Source organism: Crassostrea angulata, chromosome 7 (genome assembly GCF_025612915.1).
Source record: "Crassostrea angulata isolate pt1a10 chromosome 7, ASM2561291v2, whole genome shotgun sequence".
Lineage (NCBI taxonomy): Eukaryota > Metazoa > Mollusca > Bivalvia > Ostreida > Ostreidae > Magallana > Magallana angulata.
The window spans coordinates 12,519,380-12,540,929 of NC_069117.1; the positions used below are offsets into that span (position 1 = coordinate 12,519,380).

The window sequence follows — 21,550 nt, forward strand, 5'->3', positions numbered from 1 at the left end:
TTAAATTTTCATTTCAGGAAATCATCAATCTTTTAAGATGTTATTTTTTATTGTCATTTTACCTGATACTTCCACTGAGAGTATATGTTACAGTATTTGGCTACCATATGTGTCCATATCATGTAAAGCAGATCCCAAACTGAAGTTGAAATTTGCAATGTTGATGTTTTCCTTTAAGATGATTCAAAATATCACAAACAAAAACAAAATGTTTAACTCTTGTTCAATGAGATGATTCAGCAGCAATATTATGTTACATTAAATCCATATATTGTAATTTTGTTTACAACATTTATAGCACAGATAAATACAGGTAATTAAAAAGCAGCACAAGGGAAGAATAAAACAGACCAAAGTAACATAAAATGATATCACAGAAGATGGCGACAATTAAAAATGTCAATGTTCAGCAGCAAATTGAAGGGAGCAATAATGTCACATTTCAGCATGTTTTTCTGCATGATAAATCCTGGACACCTGCACCAAAAGTGGACCAGTATCAGGGTCAGATAACCATTGCTGTGTTGCCAGGGGACTGTCTAGCATTTGTAAGAAAGCTGAAAATAAATAACAAATTGCATTGAACAGAAGGTTAAAAATTGAATATAAAATTTCAATTAACAGTTACCATTATATGTTTTATGTTGCATTATGATTTATTTAAATTGTAACTACTGAAGATTCCTAATTAAATGTGAGGAATTAATATCCGTGAAAAATTGCGAGAAGCCCCCTTTGCAGATTCTCAAATCTCACAATTTTTTTCTGAGAGTCGAAAACTATAAAAAATAAGGAGAAAAATTCTGCATTCGAGATTTTATATTCTTGTAGTTTGGTACAAAGCAGGGGGATCATGTAATAGAAGGAATTTACAATATTCAAAGTGAATTTCAAATATGCTGCTCTGCCTTTAATTAAGGAAGGCTAATATGATAAATTATACAGATTTATTATACTGTACCTAATAGACATCTCGGATTGTTGAGTCCTAATTGCACTTGTGGGTTAGCCATGATGGCTTTGTAGACGGCACCATTTGTGTCCAATCCCTCATCTAAATCTTGTGAACTTGTCTTCTTCTCCCCTAGCAACCACTCGCACTGAAATTGAAACACACTTTCCATATCAAAATGTCAAATTTATTCATTCATCTTGAAAATAAAAGTTGAATCAAAACTCGATGCAGTTTTTCTATGCAACTGTTTTAATAATGTTATCAAGGATGAGGAACTATTATTTGAGTGTCAGTATGGCCCAAAACCTTGAGGTGCCAATGCCAAGGGTTTAGAATAAGCTCTTCTTTACTTTGTTTAAGTGACATTATTTAAAAAAAACACTCTCATATTGCTTGAGGTCAACATCACATCCATGATTGATTAAATGCACTCACAGCATCATTTTGGTTGTTTCTGCTGATACGAAGGGCCTCCAATGCATCTTTTTCATCAAAGCCCATCTCAATCAGGTTTTGCAATACCTGTCCATAGAAAAAGAGATGATAGTACAACATATATCTAAATTTAATAAATGCACATAGATTTAGATACAAAGCTATATAAATGCATATAAGCATGCACAGAGAATGGTAACACATTCAACTCATTCTAATGATCTCAAATTGTTCTGTATCAATATTTCTGTTTTAACCCTAACTTCTTTATTGCCACTTCACTCAATATTGACTCACTGTGTGGTTAGGTTTGAACTCTCGTCTACGATACTCTCTCAGGGACTGTAAAATGTTGGTGGTTTGATGACCATTGGTTGTAAAAGAGTTCTCTTCCCTCCCACCAACTGCACCTTCTTCCTGTAAACCAATACTCCAATGGTGTACACTGAATGAATCATTGTTGATAACCAAGTTGGATGTACATAGACTATAAGCATCTAACAGATACAGTAATAGCAATTTCAATCTCTAGTGAGCATTACTGGATTTACATTTAAATACCGATACCTCTAAAATTTTCAAAAGTCCCAGAGAAGATGATGATTAATCACAAATACTAAACAATGCCCCATGTAATGACTATAAAAGAATCGATTTAATAATCACCAGATATGAGGACAATTTCAATCAATTTCATATCATATATAACTGTTTTGTTTATTTCACAGCCTTTTCAAACTCTGTGACAGAAAAGGATCTCAATTTCATTCCCAAATTGTATGTGCTTCACAAGTTTAATTTTAATTCTAAATCATAAAGAGTAAACTGATCGGTTTTCATTTACAGTAGATGATCATCCCCTCAATAGTTGAGTAAGAGTGATGTATCAATGATGTACCTTAGATGTGGAGGTTCCTGGCAGTGGTTCATCAATGTCAGGGTCAGATTCATGCTGGATCAGCCACTCCATGGCAGATGTTACTGACATGCTGTAAACAATGACCAATATCAAAATTTCTATATTACACTGTAGCTGTAAAATACATGTACTTGATAAGCAAAATTGACAATGATTTCCAATGAACAAAGCAACTTGAATTGCAGTTTTTCTGCTGACTTATACATGTACCATAATTTTGCTAACAAGCATCATGGTATATACATGTACGGTTTGTACCCCAGCAGAGAAAGACAGACATGTCTATCAATCGGAATGTAGAAAATTATTCATTATCGAATTCTAGCTTGTATTACATTTTCTCTGATGTTTTTATTCAAATTCCAAGGTGTCTTGCTGTCATGAATCTCTTGATCTTTCTGTTCACCATTGTTGTTGAAAATCCCAAAATTATATCATGAACCAAATGATTTTAAATTTTTTTCTCTAAAATATAGGTATGCATAAGATAAATTACCTTTTACCTGTTAATTCATTAAACAGATCAAGGTTGTCTTCACCTATTCAATTTTTATACAGCATCTTCCTGTAGATCCATTGTTATTTTTTTTATATAAAGTGTGCCAAAAGTTGTGATATAGGGGTTCATAAATATCCTTTTTTATGCCAGGCATGTATTTGCAATTTAAAAAGGTAGTAAATGTAATAGCAAAGAATAATTTATGCATACTGTATTTTTAGTGATGTGAAATCAATTGTGTATAAAGCACATTAAATCATTGCTAAAATAACAGGTAAAATGGTATAAATCAATATACATGTATAAAGAAATGTACATTTTGCTGAAATACACATACCTATTGAGCAAAAGGGCTTTCTTTGCTCTGTTTTGAGGAAATCCCATGTCACAAAGCTTTTTCAATGCTGCAGCATCAATTTCCTGCTCTGTTTGTGTGGGTTCATTCAGCATCTCTGAAGACAAGAACTAGATCAAAGACCTCATCACAGAAAGGACAAGTTAACTGCAGTGTCTTATGGTTATAGCCCTGTAGTATTGCATAGGAGCATGTTATTGTGAATCATTAATGCTTCATTCAAAAATTTATTTCCTTTTGATAATCTCCACATACTCAAATTTAGAGCCCGTGCCCAAAAAATCCACCTCTACTACATACAAATAACACTGTTGTTGAAATGATAAAAAAAGATGGCTCTTTTTTAATATATTTTTTTAAAAGTCTCCAAAACCTTCAGCTTGCTTGAATATCTTGGAAGCCTCTGAATTTAGTTCCAAGATTTTCTGTGCTGCCTCTATCAAAGAAATCAGTATTTTTCGTAGCTCTGTCTGAAACTGAATAAAAAACACACAATAATAATTATGAATAACATTTATATTCATATAAGTATACTGTCATGGTATGAGGCAACATTAGAAAAAAATATATCAGAGTAAATATTAAACTTTATCAGGACTTCAAGAAGTTCAAATAATTCGAAAAGAAGTAACTTGTTAACTTACATCCACAGTGATGGCTGGTTGTTCTAATGCTTTGGCTGGTTGTGGATTTGGCAGTGTTGATGTCAATTTGTTTATTATGTCTTCAGTTGGAACTTTCTTGGAATCATCTTTCTGCTGAAATACAAAAGAGCTGATCAGTCAAATACTAAACTGAAAACAGAACAAGAGGACCATAAGCCAGAGAGTTCACTTCAGTAACTAACTAACAATGTTCAACCCTGATCTGACTTTGACCCTAGTAAAAAAGAATTAACATATCAAATGACAGGCAATGGTCACTCGAGCATTTACCCAAGGATTAAGGCGTATTCCTCATTCAAAATCATGATTGCTGATTTTGAAATTAATTTACGTTTAAACTGATTAATGATAACAAAGATAAATAATATATAAATTATATACACTGGCTGTGCGGTCTTTGGTGTCAAAGTTCATGGCTGGCATCCTTTTCTTCAAAAGGAGGAGTTCATCTGAAATATATAGAAAGTTTCTGCATTAAACCATGTGCAACTGATAAACAAATCATAATTATTCAATATTTTGGCAACATTCCAATACAAATTTTGTTCAATAAAATGAATTTTATTCATAATTTACAAATGCGTTGATCTTATCAGTTAAGATCTTTCATTAACAATTTTTAGTACCAGCAAACATGATATTTAAAAAATTGCAGACATAGATAGGAGATGACAAACTATACAGTCTGGATATATAACCAATAAAGATTTTTGAAGCTTTATTACAGCTATTATGATTTTCCTTTATTGCTTTACTGCATTTTCATCTATAATTCATTTGTATTGTCAAAATTGTACTGTCCTAAAGTGTTTCCCACACCCAAAGATGGCTTTAGCTTGAACATACCATTATTTTGGATTTCTTCTTCAAATACGGTTCTCTCTTCTGACAAGACTTTTCCGGTACGCACCATAAGAATACGATGATATAGGGATTTTTTCATACTCTCTGCAGGACTTGAAAAATGACTCAATGATATTATCTTTAACTCATCTATCTTCATATCAGATTTAAGCTCTGTAATGAAATCCTGTCCGTTCATATTTGTTATTCGCACTCTTAGTCCTGAATGAGGAAATATGCTTGTATCCGAAACATACATTTTGACTTGACAGCCAAAATACAAACAAAGATGATTCCGAGATAATTCGAACTAAAACGTAGTTTAATTATGTGTTGAACGAGCCCGACATTATTATTAATTTGATAGGCCACAGCTTACGCTTGTGATAAAAAAAAGAAAACAAGTTAAAAGGTATGTATCGGGTGGAAATTTCGTTCTTTCTAGGAACTTGCTTCTTAAATAATTGTTGTTTTTTCCACACAATTCCCTTTGACGATTTTTAATCTAGCTTGCTTAACCATGTTAACCAGAATGCAAATTAGCAATTTCAGTATAATTAATATTTCCACAATTGTCCCTTATCGCATTTTCGGCCCGTTTGAATCCACTCCTGTGAAGCCGAATAGACTGAAAGCAATGGCATGGGCTCGTGAATTTGATTGTCTCTGTATACTGGTAGAGCTGTGGTTTGAACCATGCAGGACCAGTGCGACATTGGTTCAACAATTTGCGCTCTTCTGGCCATCAAGATTGATAGCGCATCTCCGTATAAATGCTGAGGTTGATGATCTGAGAAGAGAAGCGGATCTCCAGACCTCTTACTCACCAAAGAATATATACTTGTCCCAAACTGTAAAGATGGAGCCTACATGCATAAATCACCATCCAGACCACCTCTCTCTCTCTCTCTCTCTCTCTCTCTCTCTCTCTCTCTCTCTCTCTCTCTTTTATATATTATAAGTTGTTAAAATTTATACACATAGATAACTATGAAACTTGCTAGTATAGGTCGAATGCTAATTTAATTACCATTTATTTATTTACAGGAGGCCAGCGATATAAAGGAACGTTTCCATTACACGAATGTCTGGAGGTCTCCCCGAAATCTCGATATTAATGTCTACCACCCCAGCACGAACCCGCGTATATTCATTAAAATCAACACAATTCACAATCCAATCATTTCGTACATTGATAAGCAAATACTGGACGTTTTCCTAAGAGATATACCGTGTACATTTCATGTAATGTGTTTTGTCTCTTTACGGTAGATTTTAAACTTTAAAACGGCTATTTAAAGAATACATAAAGAATACAGTCTTTCTTTTCATTTATATATAAGGATCGCGTTAGACCTTGGAGATATTCTGCTTGACTAGATAATATGGCGAACGGACAAAGATCAGATTAAAAGGTGTTTTAAATGCAAATGTAAATACGTGGAGGAAATTGACATACATTTTGAAATATTCACCTTTAATGTAGGAGCAGGAGTTTTTACGAAAAAAAGACTACTGGTAAGTTTCAGAGCTAGTAATCTTGCTTTTGATGACGTGAAAACCAAGTAACCGTTTACATATTTAATTCCTGTCAAAATGCTAATACAGAGAAATGTGTGCCTTTTTGTTTGACATCACTTTGGAAGTATGTTGTGTAATTCATTTGTCAAAATCGATGATAGATAATCGATGTTCCTATTTAATTCACCCCAACTTCACGTAGGCCATAATATAGTGACAGTGACAATTTAGCTTTCAATTTACTACAAAATTAAAATAATCATGGACTTTGTTTCAAATTTTATTTATCTTAGCAAAGTCAATGGATCATGATGAATGTACTATGTCCTTTTCTTTTTCACTTCAAAAGAAATCCACATTAGAATCGAAATATATGTGAATGCATACCATGTATATCGATCTTGTTGTTGGCGAAGGTACAACTCTACTAATCAAAACACTTGAAATAAATTACAAATATCAATTAAAATCTTATCTTGTACAAAAATCAAATTTAAATTCGACATGGGACTTAACGTACCAAGTTTTACATGTATTGATTTTTTTTCATGAGACTATCACCATCAAACTTTTGACAAGTGCGTTTTGGTCTATTAAGGAATGACTAGCAAAATTCTTTGTATACCATTCTATAGTATGTTTTAAGCCCACATAAAGGTCGACTCAATCGGATAGATAAAATGCAGCTAAAATAGTTAAGTCCGGACTTCAATTGCCATAAAATACAATCTTTTAGCAAATAACAAACGCGTTCTCAATTTCCAACTTTTAATGAAATTCTTTCATTGCTAGCGTCAACTACTTGGGGACACAAACATTCGAAGCCTCGCAAAATTAATGACGAATTGAAAAGATATAAGTCAAGAGAGTTTTCTTTACGTCACCATATTGCTCAGGTCTAGTGTGTTCTTTATCAACGAAGAAAAAATAATTTGTGCAATACAATAAACCCTGACCGAATTGAAATGTTTTTGTTTTCGTTGCAGCAGGTAAATGACATATTTATTTCAAGTTCTTGAGGGGTATTACGAAGCTTAATTCAGTTTGTTCATTTGCTAGAGGATTGAAAAGCAATCACACGTTTTCTTCAGAATCGTTGTTTTCTTTAAACATTACAACTAATTATTTCGGATTTAGCTATCGTTGCCTGATTTCGAATATGGTACTTTTGAGTTGTGCACGAATGTGAAACATGGATTTCACACATATGAACTATTCATACGAGAAGATATCCTGTATAAACAGCGTAGGGAAGGGTGGTTATTGCTACGAATTTTGGATTTATTTGAATTCATAATTTTATAAAATTTTGCATTTATGATTAATGCATGTGCGATTATTTAGCGAGCGATTATTTAGACTAAAGAATCTGCATAGAAATGCCATTCAAATGTAAGTAAATTAAATGTGTTAAAATCCGCCTTTTATTGATCACCTGTAAATGAAAGACGAAGATATAGGACCCAAAATTTATTCTCTTTCATTTATTTAAAAATTAAAGTGCCTATTGGGAGCTCGAAAGGAAAACGATTTCTTTTTTTCCTACGAAAAATCAAAATGTGCATTCCAAACAAGAAGTACTATGCATACATGTATGTACTTTTGTAGCAAAGAAATGGTTAAATTTCACAACATAACACCTTACATGAAAATGATCTAACCATGCAGTGAATCTGTTTGGTTGAATAGTGATTTTCAATTAAGGTTCACTTTTACCGGGTATATTTTAAGGGCGCAACTTTCAAGTTCAATTCAGTCCGCGTAATTCATACCTTCGAGGAGGTATAAAAGTAATTTAAACTGTTATGAATGAAAGTGTATGTCATTTCTACAGAGTTATTATTATGCATACTGTCCCTTAGAGGAGCGAGAAAAATATATATATATAGATATATAAGGGAAAAATACTTTAATTATGCCGACCAAACATTTGAAATTAGGTATAGTATATATAGATTTAAATAGCAAAATATAGAAAATATATTAAAACACAAGATATTAAAAAATAACAAACTTAGACTTAGAATTCATGTTTCTTTTAGCCCATGATATTGATTTTTGAAAAATCTAATCTATAAATGACTTGCTTCTTGATCTTTAAAATAAACTTTATTTTTATCTCCCTGCAGAAATGGCGGCTTTAGTAGAAAATCCGCTAGAAAACAATTTGTCTGGACAGAAATCGGTTATCGACGACTCTATAAAGACAGGAGAAGTTATCCAATTGAAGGAAGCCAAATTTAACGAGGATGGGGTTCTTCAATATAAGGACACAGTTTTAGATAAGGAAAATCTTCATCTTGTTGGATCACTTAAAAAGTCGGAGGACATTGTAAAACACGACATAGCAAAAAGACCAAAAGCCAATGAAGCCAAAAATGACATTGATGGCAAAACGGAAATGACGACATCTTCTCGACCGGTTACGGGTGTTTCTGTAAAGCACATCGGGGATGACAAAACAGAGACTTCGCGAGACACCAATAGTCCTTCAAAAAGGAATGGAGTACGTTCATATTCGGAATATGGAAGATCGAGCTCGAACAGACAATCTGTTTTGGCTCCTGGAAAAGGCAGATTTGACCCCATCCCGCCCCCTAATGGTAGCAATTACCGGGGTATGCCGAGTCCAACTCCTAAACACATCCGGGTACCGACCAAACTTATCCGCCTAACGACAGTCACCGTATCCGCTAAGTGAGTATTATAGCGTTAAAAGAGACTAAAGGTGAAACATATAGAGTTAAATTTGTCAAGAAACCCGAGTTAAGGGTCATCCATAGTATACATTTAGGATTCCAGGCGGATCCATAAAGTTTTCCCGGATATGGAGGGACAGATGGATATTTTCGTTTGTTTGGGGAGGGGGGGGGCGTGGCATTTTTGAAAAGTATTTTCGCTAACACTACATATGAATTTAATAAGTTTGAATCCTCTCTCCAGATCCATGCATAGATTCTATAACAACACATCAAAGTACTATACATATAGTAAATAATCATTATCACCAAAAAAAGTAGTGTTTCTGTATACTTATGTATACTTATTCTTCCCGTCTCTTTATTCGTAGTCTAACAACCAGTAAAATCGTAAACCCCATGAGGAGAGACACTGACGAAATGAGATAAAAGATTAGACTACCTTCGATAAATCTTTGAAAGGAATTTTTAAACCAAGAAAAAAAGAGGATTATATAAGATATATAAAGCAATCGGCCTGCAAAACGATGCCCATTTAAACATTTCTTCATGTATAAAACAGGCTCTTTTCCTGGCAACGTTAAATTTTATACTGTCACTGAGGTTTTTATACTGTTAGCTTATAAAAGCTTATTTGGTACATAATCATGGTTCTTGCATCGCATTTAACACATCACATTAATTCTCTTAAATGTTCTCGCATACTGTATCAATCAACCGAATTCCGTGGCAAATATCGCACAAGTTGTTCAATGCCTTAACAAATGCCTTCCCGTCCCTTAATGCTACCGTTGTCTGCATCAATACCTATATACTGAATGCTAAAGACCAAGTTTCACAATACTGTTAATAAATAAAGTGCTCTATTGATAAATAAATCTCACTAAATATAGATTTTTACCTGTTCAGAGAATTTTCAAACAACAGGAAATTGATCCGATATCAGCTTCATTATTGGATTATAAAAGAAGCAAATTGGTCTTCTATGCTTTCGTTACAAACGCGTTTAGGAACAGCCTGTGGACTGTTTCCGGGGAGGAAAGAAATGCTAAGATTTTCCTCTTGGTTTTCCTGAGCGTTTTAAGCTTCCATGTTCCCGCCACTTCTTGGTCCCGTCAAGATAAGATGCTGGCAATACCACGGCAGGCAAGTACCAAATCGTGAAACTGTTAGATACTAGTATATGTGGCTTTTCCCCCCAATCCTTTAAGTACAGTTCGTTCGCATTTAGATTTGAAGTCGGTCAGTTTACATGAACATCTTGATTTTGATTATTAATTAATATTAGTCTAATGTGCGACACAAATTAATAAATGTATGTGGTTTAATGTAAAAGTCAAATCTTTTATCATAATAGATTGCTAAACTGGAATTATCGAACTGAAAAGGTTTCCTTCCTTCAATTCAATTTGATCACAACAATGTCGTTTCATATTTGTACATCAATAGCTCAAAGGGTGGCTTCGTAAATGCTCTGTTATGAAAAAATATGCACCTTGTATAGTTAGGTCTCTTTAACTTTATTGTAATCTTATTGTATAGATATTTAATATCGTTACCAAATAAGCTGATCGGATGCAAAAGAAAACTTACGTGTTTGTAGTATTGTAGTGAATAACAAAAATCAATTCATTACTACTCGAAAGTGACCCGATTTTGGGGGCAATTTTAACAAGTACATGTATGTTACGGTTGTCTAGAACAAGTATTTTCTGGGTTTTCACACGTATATTACAACCCATTCTGGTAGTGATTAAAACAATTTAAACCAACTTCAGGGTAGTTTTTTATGGTGTCTGTTGTCAAAGTGCATAGCTAACCGGTTTTTTTTTTCAATTATCAATAACCCTCAACTCCTAAAACAATTTAGATAAACACTTTGAATGAAACCCTGCACGGATCAATACCCATTATAATAAGGTAGAAGCTTTTAAATAATTGGTAAATGGAATTTTAAACGCTTAAAGGTAAGGAAAACATACATAGGACAAAATTTTACTCAACATTTTAAAAGTTTTCTATTTTAACTCTTGATATCGTTAATAAAGAAACTGCTATTTGACAAGAATTCTAGGGTAGATATAGATCCCGTATAAAAATTCAGTACATGTACTGAATATACAGTTTGGGGCATGTTTTCATGTAGCTGTACACCATTACATCGTCCATGCTGCAAGCATTTGCATGCGCAATCCTTTATATAATGCTTTTAAACTATTTACTAAACAATGACATTGTTTACATTTTTATTGGTATACGACAGATGATAGAAACCACACTTTGACAAAACCTTGCAACCTTCCAATGAACTTTTTCAATCGGAAGTAAGTCCTTCATAGTAACGTCATGTAACTCTCTACGCATTCATTTTGTGACGTCACAATCACTCAATATTATTACAGAAATTCCAAGAAGGTTAGTACAGGTAAAAAAATTTTTGACAAAAGAAAAATACACTTGTATATAATATTTGGTTAAATTTTATGAATTTAAATATTTTATATTATTTTAGATCCTGTTAAAGCTTGTTACACTAGTATGGTTAATGCTATCATACCAACTTATTGCAGGCACATTTTTAAGGGGCAAAGTCACGTTTTTGGTCAAAAATTATTTTTCCATTTTTAATGTTAACAATGCTCCAGTAAGGCATTTCTAAAAGTCAACCAAATCGTCGTGTCATAAGCGGGGCGGGATACAGAGCTCACAACTATTTGTTATGTAAACAAAGCTCGTGCAGACCATGCTTCTGTTAACATTTTGAATGTTGAAGTATAAATTCAAGTTTTAGACCTAAAATGAATATGATAAACGCTAGGAACTGTTAATTTATGCTTTAAAAAGTCAGCAAATAGAAAATTCAACTTGAAAAAAACCCTTTTACTGGTATATTGAAATCTTGAGCCAATATAAACAAAAGAAAGGACACGAACCTTGTTTACATAACAAAGAATTGTGAGCTCTGTATCTTGCTTATAACTCTACGGCTAACACTCAATTTTGGTTGCTCATTAGAAATGAATTTCTAAAGCATTGTAAACAATATAAACAGAAAAATAAAGTTTGATAAAAATCGTGACCATACCCCTTAAAGATACTAAGCTTCGATTAACAATGAAACATATACTAATAGCCGCTTGTTGCAAAACAGTATTTCCAAGAGTACTTCAATTAATATAACCAAAAATTCTAGATAATGTTAATTATCTCAAATGAAGCAAAAGAAAATTTACTTAAAAGTTTAACCATGTAAAGATATCCGTACGTATAAGTGACGTTGAAATTGATACGAAATATGTTTGATTTATGTTTAAAGAATCAAAAAGATGAGGAGGGGGTCACATTAACACTATGGACAATACACCTATAGATCCCCTGCAGCTTTTTTATGAATCCGGAATTTTAAAGTTTATTCGCCAATCGGTCAACCCCTATAGAGACTTAAAATCCGATTTCATTAGCTTGACGTTGCATTAATCTCTTTTCCCTCTTAACATAGTTAAAACATGTTAAGATCTACCCTTTAACAACAAATCTCTGTGAACCGTTCCAAAAACAAATCTTGAAAACATGGCTGAACACAGACGGAGTTGAAACAAAAAGCAAACAATGCACACAAACGGAACTTTTCAGGTGGTTCTAGCGAACAAATCGTTTACAGTCACTGGACTATCATCTCTATCGAAAAATGGTTCAAACAAATCCACTCCCAAATCAAGGTATTTTGATTCAATGAGTCCACGTTTCTAGATTTTAATTTGGATGACGATTATCTGCCCCTTGTGAAGTTTAGAAATAATATGATCTGCCTATTATTGATTTTTTTGTTTTCAGAAATAGTTTTCTTGAGAACCTCGTCGTAGTCAAGATAACATTGAACACTGCTAAATTGATGAATTTGCGAAACCTCTTAGTGCTGTTCTTCGAAAAAACAGATTTTTATTTGGAGAGAGAGAGAGAGAGAGAGAGAGAGAGAGAGAGTCTACGTAAAAGTTGTACCATTTCGCGTACCACTTGTTGACATATTACATATGTACTCACTTATTTTAATGTCGTAATATCTATTTACAGAACGAAACCGGCTCCCCGACCACCAATGAGCAGTCTGTATTATGAAGAGCCCAAAAAGCCGAAGAAGGTGGTTGGTTGGGACGAGGCGAACAGTGCCCGACCCCCACTGAGGATCGATATGGAGGGACCAGGGCCGTGTACATACTCACCGCAGAATAAACCTTTGTATGAAACGAACGCCCCGTCCTGGTCGTTTGGCAGCAAAACTCAACCAGATAAAGGTAGATGTTCATATTGTAATTACGTTCTCAAAAAGTGCTCCTAGAGGAGAAAAGGGCCTTCAGACCACGGAAGTGTGTTACCGTGTTCCTATGCTATACAACATGCCTTCTTGTGATTTTACTCCACCTTCGAATTCATTACAGAAAAGGCTTATAAGTTTTAAATGTGTTCTTCTGTTTTATAACGCTAATACTATGAAGATAGCTGTTCTTATTTATCAATTCTTGTCAAGAATCAAAATACATACATGTATTATTGGAAGTCATTCTTTGCACCTTGAAATTTGGTTGTTTACTCGTTTGGAATCCTTTATAACTTGTAAACCGAATTATTTTAGACTTTGAATAGGACATGTATCCTTGTTAGAGGATGTATTACATTTTACATATCATATGTACATTAGAAGACACGTTGCCAATCTGAAGAATTGCCGAAAATGTAATAGAGATGACAAACATGTAGCATATCTTTCGTAAAAAAAAAAAACAAACCATAACACATACATTTATTTTGGATTTATTTCCAGATGGTGGAGGCCGAACCTCGTGGGAGAAATCGTGGTTTCAAAGTCCCCACATATACCAACAGAAAACAGATTTCTTCTCCGATAATGCGGTTTGTTTTGATATAAGACAATATCATCAACCATATCATCAATTCATTCTCAAGCATAATACACCACAAAGTCTTCAAGTTTTGAATTTTTGCCATTAGTAAACCGAGTTTAATTATTACAACGTTATGTCTTAACAGTGGCCTACGCCAAGCTCCTACACACAGCGCCCACTTCTGGGGCCCAGACAGAGGACCACGATTGAGGCCCCTTCCTTCAGTATCGGTGTCAGGAGGAAAATCGACTTGTCCAACCCAGGTACGCCGTGCATACATGTTTTGTTTTTCTTCAAATAATCTTATCATTTTCCTTTCTCTTTTGCCATGTCATTTAGCAATATTTGTCAGAAAATTAGAATGGTGGAAGTAAAAATTATACTATATAAAGAGAAATAGCACCGTGCTATGTGCTCAATGTGTATACTTATGCTTGTAAATTAAATATGAAAAATCTATTGTAATGCCTGTTATATTTTGACTATAAAAACATAGCTAAAGATATTTAATGTGACGAATGATAATTAGTTGAATATTATGCAGTTTTCTGTAAACGAATATCCTATCACTGCCCGTTTCTAATGTATTTCACAGGGTCATTTAAACAGCCCTCACCCGGGGAGTACGAGAAGAACCAGGCGGACAAAGTAGTGTACAGATCCAGTCCTGCCTTCTCACACCAGTTCCGCAGAGAAGGGACAGTGCTCTGGTCCCATAATGGTAAGGTCGAACAGAATGAACTGGTATCACATTGGACTATGATTAATTGGTATCAAATAAAATGGCTCTTTATATTGTTAATATCTTAAAAAATATCACATCGCTAGAGGGGACAGTGCTCTGGTCCAATAAAGGCAAAATCTAACAGAATGAACCGACACAACACTTCACTATGGTTGATTGGTGTCAAATAATATTTTATGAGAACAAATGAATATGAAATAACACTTTACTACAAGTACATGTATATGAAAGTCGATTGAAAGAATATTTGATTTGATGCCAATTTAATCATAATCAATCGGGATGATGATTAATTGTTAAGGCAAGAAAGATTTCTTTGAATAATATCACATTACTTGTATTTCTTTGGAATATTAATCTAAAAAACTCACCGCATATTTCGTAATAAACTTTGAAGGTTAATGTTATAGCAAATCATAATAAACATCCGAATTATATTCAGAAAGTATAATTTTAGGGGAAAACAAAATATAAAAAAAATAAAATAAATGAACGAAAAGTGATATGTATAATGAATTTGCGTGCGTTTTTTTTTAAGTTTGTTATTAATCATAGATCTTGTGTAGGAAGTGATAGTCTTGTAGATATTACTTTACCCGAGGTAATATCGCTATTTAATGATGAAAATAAATTCTCCATGTTTTTTTTTTTTTTTTACAGAAAAGACCCCCGGTCCGGCAGCGTACAGTCCTCGTCTAGATAATTCCAAACTGATGAGCCCAGCTTTCACCATCCGAAGTTTACGGCGGGAAAAGTCGCACGTGCTTGGGCCTTTCGCTACCTTCTGATTGTTGTGAACTTTTCCTACCTGTCTGTGATAAAGATACGTTTAAGGATCTACTGTTAATTTTATAATTTTATATGTATAATATCTTTATGTGATATATATGTTATATTTTCTTATATATATTGTTGATATATTTGTGTAATATGTTGAATTTTGCTCAAACGAGTCATTGCAGTATTTTTATTTATTTTTCTTGTGAAAAAAATAAAATAAGCGAAAGCCAGTATTCTTGTTTATGAATAGAAATTTTAAATTATTTAATGTACCCAAGCCATGTCACTGCCTATTCTTGCTTTATTTTTGTTTAAAAAGGCATGCGCGGATCCAGAGGGGGCGAGTGTTAGAAATTTCTCTATATAATTAATACAGGGTGTCCCAGAATATCTGTTACCATTAGAAATTCATTTAAATTCAATAATGTTCGGGCAAAACTTGTAAAAGCAAATCAGTTTAATTTACACCCCCCCCCCGCAAAAATTTTAAAGAGAAAAACATGCCTTTCATGGAATTGGATGTCACAAAATTGCATCATATTTCTTTGGTTTAATTGAATTTTATTTGAGATGAGTCTGGCAAGAGAGCAGACATCTTCCGTTTTAAAACTGTATTTCTAAATAAAGACCCCATATAAAGATGTACGATTTATATAATAAGAATACTCTGGGGAAAACAACTCAACAAGCAACACATTCTTTAAATAGTGAGAGGATTTGAGAAAATGGTATCTTAAATTTACATCGTAAAGTTACCGAAAATAAGCCTCAGACTCTGTAGTAAACACGATCATCTCTCGGACCCCCCATCCCCGTGGAACTATTTGGATCTGTGCATGGAGAGAGACAGACAGACAAAGATAGATAGATGAAGAGACATATCATTTATATTTACAAATTATTTTGTTCGCAATGAAGAACACCGATATAAATAAGAGTTATCGTTCTTTGCAAATTTGAGAAGCGTCTTTAGAAAATGTCGACAAACAAGAAGAGGAAGGTTTCTGGGGAAAAACCGCAACGATTTCCAGGAGAGGTCGACGATGTTCACCCACTGCCATTTATAACGATGCCCCCGCAACCCAAGGAGAAAAAGCCTGGTCAACTCTCCGAAAAACAACTGAAGCAATATTTCGACGAAGTAAGTACACCGAGTTCCAATTTCACATTTATCTACAAGTATATATACAGTAATCTGTACTTTTCATTTCTAATATTGATACTTTAAATTGCATAAACAGTTATTACATTGTATACCTGTTAAGATATTATACCCTTTTTAACATTTTGTCAAAATCTTTTTATAATTGAAAATAAAATAACATTTAAAATCAATCATTTTACCTAATAAGTAGTGTAGAAGTTAGGGGTCAATGCAAAAGTGGTATAATGCAATGACAATTGATATCAAATTACAAATTGTTACTCAACTTTCAAGTTTACAATATATTTTTTATTACTGGCTCCGGCGGCCAACGAAACGTGCGTGGGTTCACATGAATTAACTTTTTATCGCCCGCATTCTGTAGGGGTACACGGTAGTGGAGGACTTCTTTACACCAGAAGAGCTTCAGCCCTGCCGGGACTCTATCTCTCAAATGGTCGATAATCTGGCAGATAAACTCCACCAGGCCGGGAAGATAACAGGTGACAACAGCCCCCGCCAGAAAAGCTCGACTCCCTCTAATCTGTCCCACGTCCTTGGACAGAAGTGGGACATAGTCTACCCCGCCAATAAGTCGTTGATTTTTCATATTGCTCGCCATATGCAGTACTAGTTATCTGTTTCAAAGTATTGATTGCAAGACATGCACAAAATGTAATTTTCGACAAAATATGCAATTTATGTTTTTGACTACACATTTATACAGCAATTAATGAAAGTAGTGTTGATATCATTTCTTTCTTGTATATCTGTTCCTTAATATGTTAGTTTGCATTATATCAACCTTTTCTTAACCCTCCCCTCCTTAATAGTGGAAAACAAAGCTACAAAAGATGGCAAAAACATAACCTGTCTATAATCTTTATCCTCTCAGTGTCCTTCATCTTACTTATTGTTTCAGTATTATCATCAATTTAAATTTTCATTGCAGAAAAATTTGAAGAATATGGGTTGTTCCAAAGACTTACCAAACTGGAAGAAGCATACCCTGGATCAAATATACTTCTGTTTAAATCACAAAAAATGCCAAAAGTATAAAGCTCTCATGCAACATCTTAGATAAGGTAAAACGTTAATTGTATTTAGGGTGATAATTTTGACGATTAATATAATATATCTTCATTTCAGTCGTTCCAAAACTTATGGTGCAATGAAAGATTGCTCAACATCATGGAGCAGATTCTTGGACCGGAAGTGGCGGGGCATCCTGTGTGGAACTTGCGCACCAAAACTCCAAACAGTCGAGCGGTGGACATCCCTTGGCATCAAGGTAAAAAATCAATAAGAATCAAAGCAACCATGTGGTACGTTAATATCATTCTTAAATGAAAATTAAAGTAAATCTTTCATGTTTTAAACCAAATATATTTAAAACATTAACTTGTTTCAGATAGTGCGTATTTCAGCAATGAATCTTACGACCATATGATAGCGACAGCTTGGATACCATTTCTAGACGCCACGGAGGAAAACGGCTGTATGCAGGTACATGTACTATACTTATACAAGCGTTCAGAAGTTTCAAAACAATGTAATTTGTAAAAACAAAAAACAAGTTTCTGTCCATTATTGACGCACGAGTAGATATTCATTTACAATAAGCTGAATGAAAACGGGGAGAAAAGCCAAGGCAAGCAATGGTGATCTTTCAAATTGTTACTCAGAAATTCATTCTCCTTTTATCTAGTTCATGTAATTGAAATAACAAAAATTGCATGTAGGTTGCGAGAAATGGACATAGGAAGGGTAAGGTTGCTACCCACCAATGCTGCGCTGGTCCTACTTGGTATGTTATGCTGGAGGAAGAGGAAATGAAGAAAACATTGGGTATGAAAAAAAACAGCAAGATAGTAAAACATGTAAATTGAATGTATAAGACACGTTGAAGAGGCATCTTCTTTGGTTACTTTCTATAGATGTTGACATTGAAAAGGATATCGTGACACTGCCCATTAAATACGGCGGGTTTCTGCTTTTCAACAATATTACACCTCATAGAAGGTAAACAGTTGAGTTTGTTTTTTAATCATGTTAACAAGAAAGTGTGTTTTCATGAAAAAAAAATACTCCATGGAATTTAATCTTCAACATATTTGCTGCAGCTTAATGAATTACTCCAATGAAATTCGATGGAGTGTAGACTTACGCTGGCAGTCTCCCAAGCATCACTGGGGATTTTACGACATCGGAGAAGGAGTCCTCTTCCGGTCTGCCGAAAAGGAAATTAAGGAACCCGACTGGGAGAAGTTCTTTTCAGTTGACAGGAAAGAAATATGGCAGAAAAAATATTTTGCACAGGTAATGGAATTGTTCGGCCATGATGTGTGTTTGTCCTTGGTACGTTATAATTAATATCAACGTGCATTTTTTGCTCCAAGTCAACGTCATTTACAAAAAAAGGAGAAGCTATTGTAATTATACTCTGTCCCGAGTTTTTGCTTCCACCACTTTTTGCTTGATATTTCAATAATAGTAAATACCTTTGTGCTCAAACTATGTTCATCCACTAATATAAAAAATGTCCAGATTATCTGTTTTGAAACGCCCCCTCTACCGCTTCAGGTTTCAATACACATCCCGAAATTGAAAGTCTACGGAGATTTTGCATTGCAACAGCCATTAATAAGCCCGGATGATAACGTTAAAAAATTGCGCGATGTATTCCGAGTGTATTCCGAATGAAGAAAAGATGTAAACATCCCCCATTATAAATCTCCTTAAGGAATCTGTTTTCGTTCCTGTGAATTTTTCTGAGTGAAAAGGGATAATTGTTCAATGAAGATATCTTGGATATATTCCCTTTTAACGATTTCAACTGTATTTCTTTCACAGGTATGTGTAATTTTATTGAAAATCATCAAAAGCACATATTTGCTTTTTTAATTCAACCTATAAAATCTGGTATAAAATCTCTAGGACCCGTTTAGGGGTTGGGGTTATGATTTATCCTTGTATTTTGTTTTCATTTTGCAAATAATGACATTATTAATGAATATAAATATGCTTCGAGCTTATTTGATATAAACAAAGATGCTCATTGGTATTGTATCTCGACTATGATACTGTGCTATATCTACAACAAAGCTTATCCCTTTTCAGCTTTTTTACAGAAACCTTTATTGAAAGAATGCATATCGACGTCAGTCGAGTTATGTTGATACTTTTGATATTTTTGGGAAGGGTATACAGCTGTATGAGGGATTGGAGTAATTATACATTCGACAAGTACATGTTCAGTTTGAAATATGTAATGAAAATTGATTGTATCTTTGATTTCACTTGTTCATGATACCGGTAAATAAATTTTTTTCTGATTTAATAAAATAAATATAACACTCAATTACACTGTCTGCAAACCTTAAAATTGTCCAGAATTTTTTTTAAATCTTTACCATTTTGAACTGAATTCCCGACCTTGAATATAACTTGCTATAAAATAATTGTAATCAAACATGTAGAAATTTGACACTTGTATAAGTGTTCTGATTTATATACGAGATATATCTTGGTACCAATTTAATTTTTTTCTATATTGGCTATGATATTCTTAAACACGGAACATTTAAAGTAGGGAAATGTATTTATATGTAAATAAATTGGTGATCATTTTATCCTTAGAAAAAACTTATTTTAAAACGAACACAATTAAAGAATTTTTTTTTTTTTTTTTTTTTTTTTTTTTACAAAAGTATCTTTTTTAATTATTGTACAGAAGGACGAGATGGATCCGTTTGACACTACAATCACGGGGCCGTGGATTGGTCGATGGGAAGTCGTCAACCACAACAAACACACAGACGCATTCAAGCCTGGGTAGGCGGCAAGTACAGCCTTCCTGTCGCCAGTCTGCACCGCAGATTATGTGACAATTTACGCGTAACACCATGTACTTTATATTGCATGTAATGTGAAAAAATGTCATTAAGAATAAATCTAATCTATGCATGGATGAAATTATAAGGCTTCAATTATACAAGGTCATAAATGAAATGAAAGCTAGAAATTATGGACTGATATGGAAACAAGATGTATGAGGAACTGAACTTTTTTTATTAATATAATGTTTTTGGCTTATTTAGTAACTATAATATTGACTGACATCTGATGACGCAGTGGTAATCGGGACAGTTAAATATTATACTTCTTGTATATTGTACTCTTTCAATGTATTATGACCGGTAGAAATACGCTAGTCGGTATATCGAATAACAATTTATTAACGATCCAATCTTGTCGTTTCTTCACGATCTATGCAGCCGGCATGGACAATACAAGGTCCAGTATCCAACTGATGATCAATGTGAATAACGACCACTTTATAGGCAAGACATACATGAGTGAATAAAGAGAGTTACTCTTGACATAATAGATAATCAATAAAAAGGATTACTCAGGATTAAGTATTGTCCGGCGGTCAAGGTCTAATTAGCACCGAATTAAAGAAATCATATTTCACTCTAAATAACAATGTAAGCATTTTTTTTACACGGTAACAGTATGCCCCAAAATTGAGAAGAGCAGTGCATTAAATAAAAAGAGAGTTGTTTGAAGCATATTTAACAATATATTGATTACCTTTAAGGTTAGGCCCGTATGCTTATCTTCTTGGTCCGTTTAACAATAAAAACATATGCTTTATACAGTAGCCATATGCATTGTGCATTCTTAGTGGGGTTTTATTAACTTAAAGAAAATGTTTTCAAGACAAAATCTCTTCTTTCTAAGTTTGGAGAAAATCTTAAATTAAAAATACCTCGGATATATAAAGACGATATGCTTTAAGAAATAATTCTAGAGGCAAGCAGAAATGAAGATGTTTAAAATAATAGCACAGTGGAGGGGGGGGGGGGGGGCTCGGGATGAGAGGTTATATGTAGCATGGAAATAAATAAGGTAGAAATATATTCATTAAAAAAACATAACATGAGAATGAAATTTCTATAGAAGCAAGCAAAATATATTAGCTAAGTTTGTTTCATTATTTTAAAGGCATGGCAACGATTTGAGTGTTTATTTTCCATTTTTGAATATAACAATGGTATTTTAGACTTTGAATTTTGCCCAAATT

General features: G+C 33.7%; 3 protein-coding genes across 4 annotated transcripts; 2 read left to right on the forward strand and 1 right to left on the reverse strand.

The window, feature by feature from the left end:
• Positions 1–196: 196 nt before the first annotated feature.
• LOC128155541 (ubiquitin-associated domain-containing protein 1-like) lies at positions 197–4,994 on the reverse strand. 2 transcript variants are annotated; one of them, XM_052817305.1, is made up of 10 exons: positions 4,675–4,994; positions 4,210–4,277; positions 3,808–3,918; positions 3,537–3,639; positions 3,146–3,260; positions 2,289–2,379; positions 1,688–1,807; positions 1,391–1,477; positions 962–1,100; positions 197–557 (listed from the first exon to the last, which is right to left on the reverse strand). In XM_052817305.1, the coding sequence occupies exons 1-10, from the start codon at positions 4,928–4,930 to the stop codon at positions 436–438; spliced, it is 1,212 nt and encodes a 403-aa protein (XP_052673265.1). In that variant the 5' UTR covers positions 4,931–4,994; the 3' UTR covers positions 197–435. The 2 variants fall into 2 exon arrangements, with proteins under 2 accessions (XP_052673265.1, XP_052673264.1); XM_052817304.1 differs by having other exon boundaries at positions 3,808–3,921; positions 4,675–4,993.
• Positions 4,991–15,548, forward strand: LOC128155540 (uncharacterized). Its single transcript, XM_052817303.1, has 8 exons — positions 4,991–5,083; positions 5,719–6,189; positions 8,322–8,889; positions 12,963–13,183; positions 13,711–13,799; positions 13,938–14,055; positions 14,388–14,513; positions 15,198–15,548. Exons 3-8 carry the CDS (start codon positions 8,324–8,326, stop codon positions 15,323–15,325), a joined length of 1,248 nt encoding a protein of 415 aa, XP_052673263.1. The 5' UTR covers positions 4,991–5,083; positions 5,719–6,189; positions 8,322–8,323; the 3' UTR covers positions 15,326–15,548.
• Positions 15,549–16,251: 703 nt separating this feature from the next.
• On the forward strand, positions 16,252–20,689 carry LOC128155531 (probable alpha-ketoglutarate-dependent hypophosphite dioxygenase). Its single transcript, XM_052817295.1, has 9 exons — positions 16,252–16,458; positions 16,847–16,964; positions 17,414–17,514; positions 17,611–17,752; positions 17,873–17,967; positions 18,204–18,309; positions 18,399–18,483; positions 18,585–18,780; positions 20,195–20,689. The coding sequence occupies exons 1-9, from the start codon at positions 16,294–16,296 to the stop codon at positions 20,297–20,299; spliced, it is 1,113 nt and encodes a 370-aa protein (XP_052673255.1). The 5' UTR covers positions 16,252–16,293; the 3' UTR covers positions 20,300–20,689.
• The last annotated feature ends 861 nt before the right edge of the window (positions 20,690–21,550 follow it).

What these genes read in the sequence shown, in the direction of transcription:
- LOC128155541 (XM_052817304.1), bottom strand. Translation starts at nt 4,930, where the DNA reads ATGTATGTTTCGGATACAAGCATATTTCCTCATTCAGGACTAAGAGTG. An exon ending in AACCAGCCATCACTGTGGAT is followed by an intron (nt 3,640 to 3,807) that starts GTAAGTTAACAA and finishes TTTTTTATTCAG; the next exon opens with TTTCAGACAGAGCTACGAAA. An exon ending in GATATTCAAGCAAGCTGAAG is followed by an intron (nt 3,261 to 3,536) that starts GTTTTGGAGACT and finishes TCTTGTCTTCAG; the next exon opens with AGATGCTGAATGAACCCACA.
- LOC128155531 (XM_052817295.1), top strand. Translation starts at nt 16,294, where the DNA reads ATGTCGACAAACAAGAAGAGGAAGGTTTCTGGGGAAAAACCGCAACGA. An exon ending in AATCACAAAAAATGCCAAAA is followed by an intron (nt 17,515 to 17,610) that starts GTATAAAGCTCT and finishes TCTTCATTTCAG; the next exon opens with TCGTTCCAAAACTTATGGTG. An exon ending in GGACATCCCTTGGCATCAAG is followed by an intron (nt 17,753 to 17,872) that starts GTAAAAAATCAA and finishes AACTTGTTTCAG; the next exon opens with ATAGTGCGTATTTCAGCAAT.
- LOC128155540 (XM_052817303.1), top strand. Translation starts at nt 8,324, where the DNA reads ATGGCGGCTTTAGTAGAAAATCCGCTAGAAAACAATTTGTCTGGACAG. An exon ending in ACAGTCACCGTATCCGCTAA is followed by an intron (nt 8,890 to 12,962) that starts GTGAGTATTATA and finishes ATCTATTTACAG; the next exon opens with AACGAAACCGGCTCCCCGAC. An exon ending in ATTTCTTCTCCGATAATGCG is followed by an intron (nt 13,800 to 13,937) that starts GTTTGTTTTGAT and finishes ATGTCTTAACAG; the next exon opens with TGGCCTACGCCAAGCTCCTA.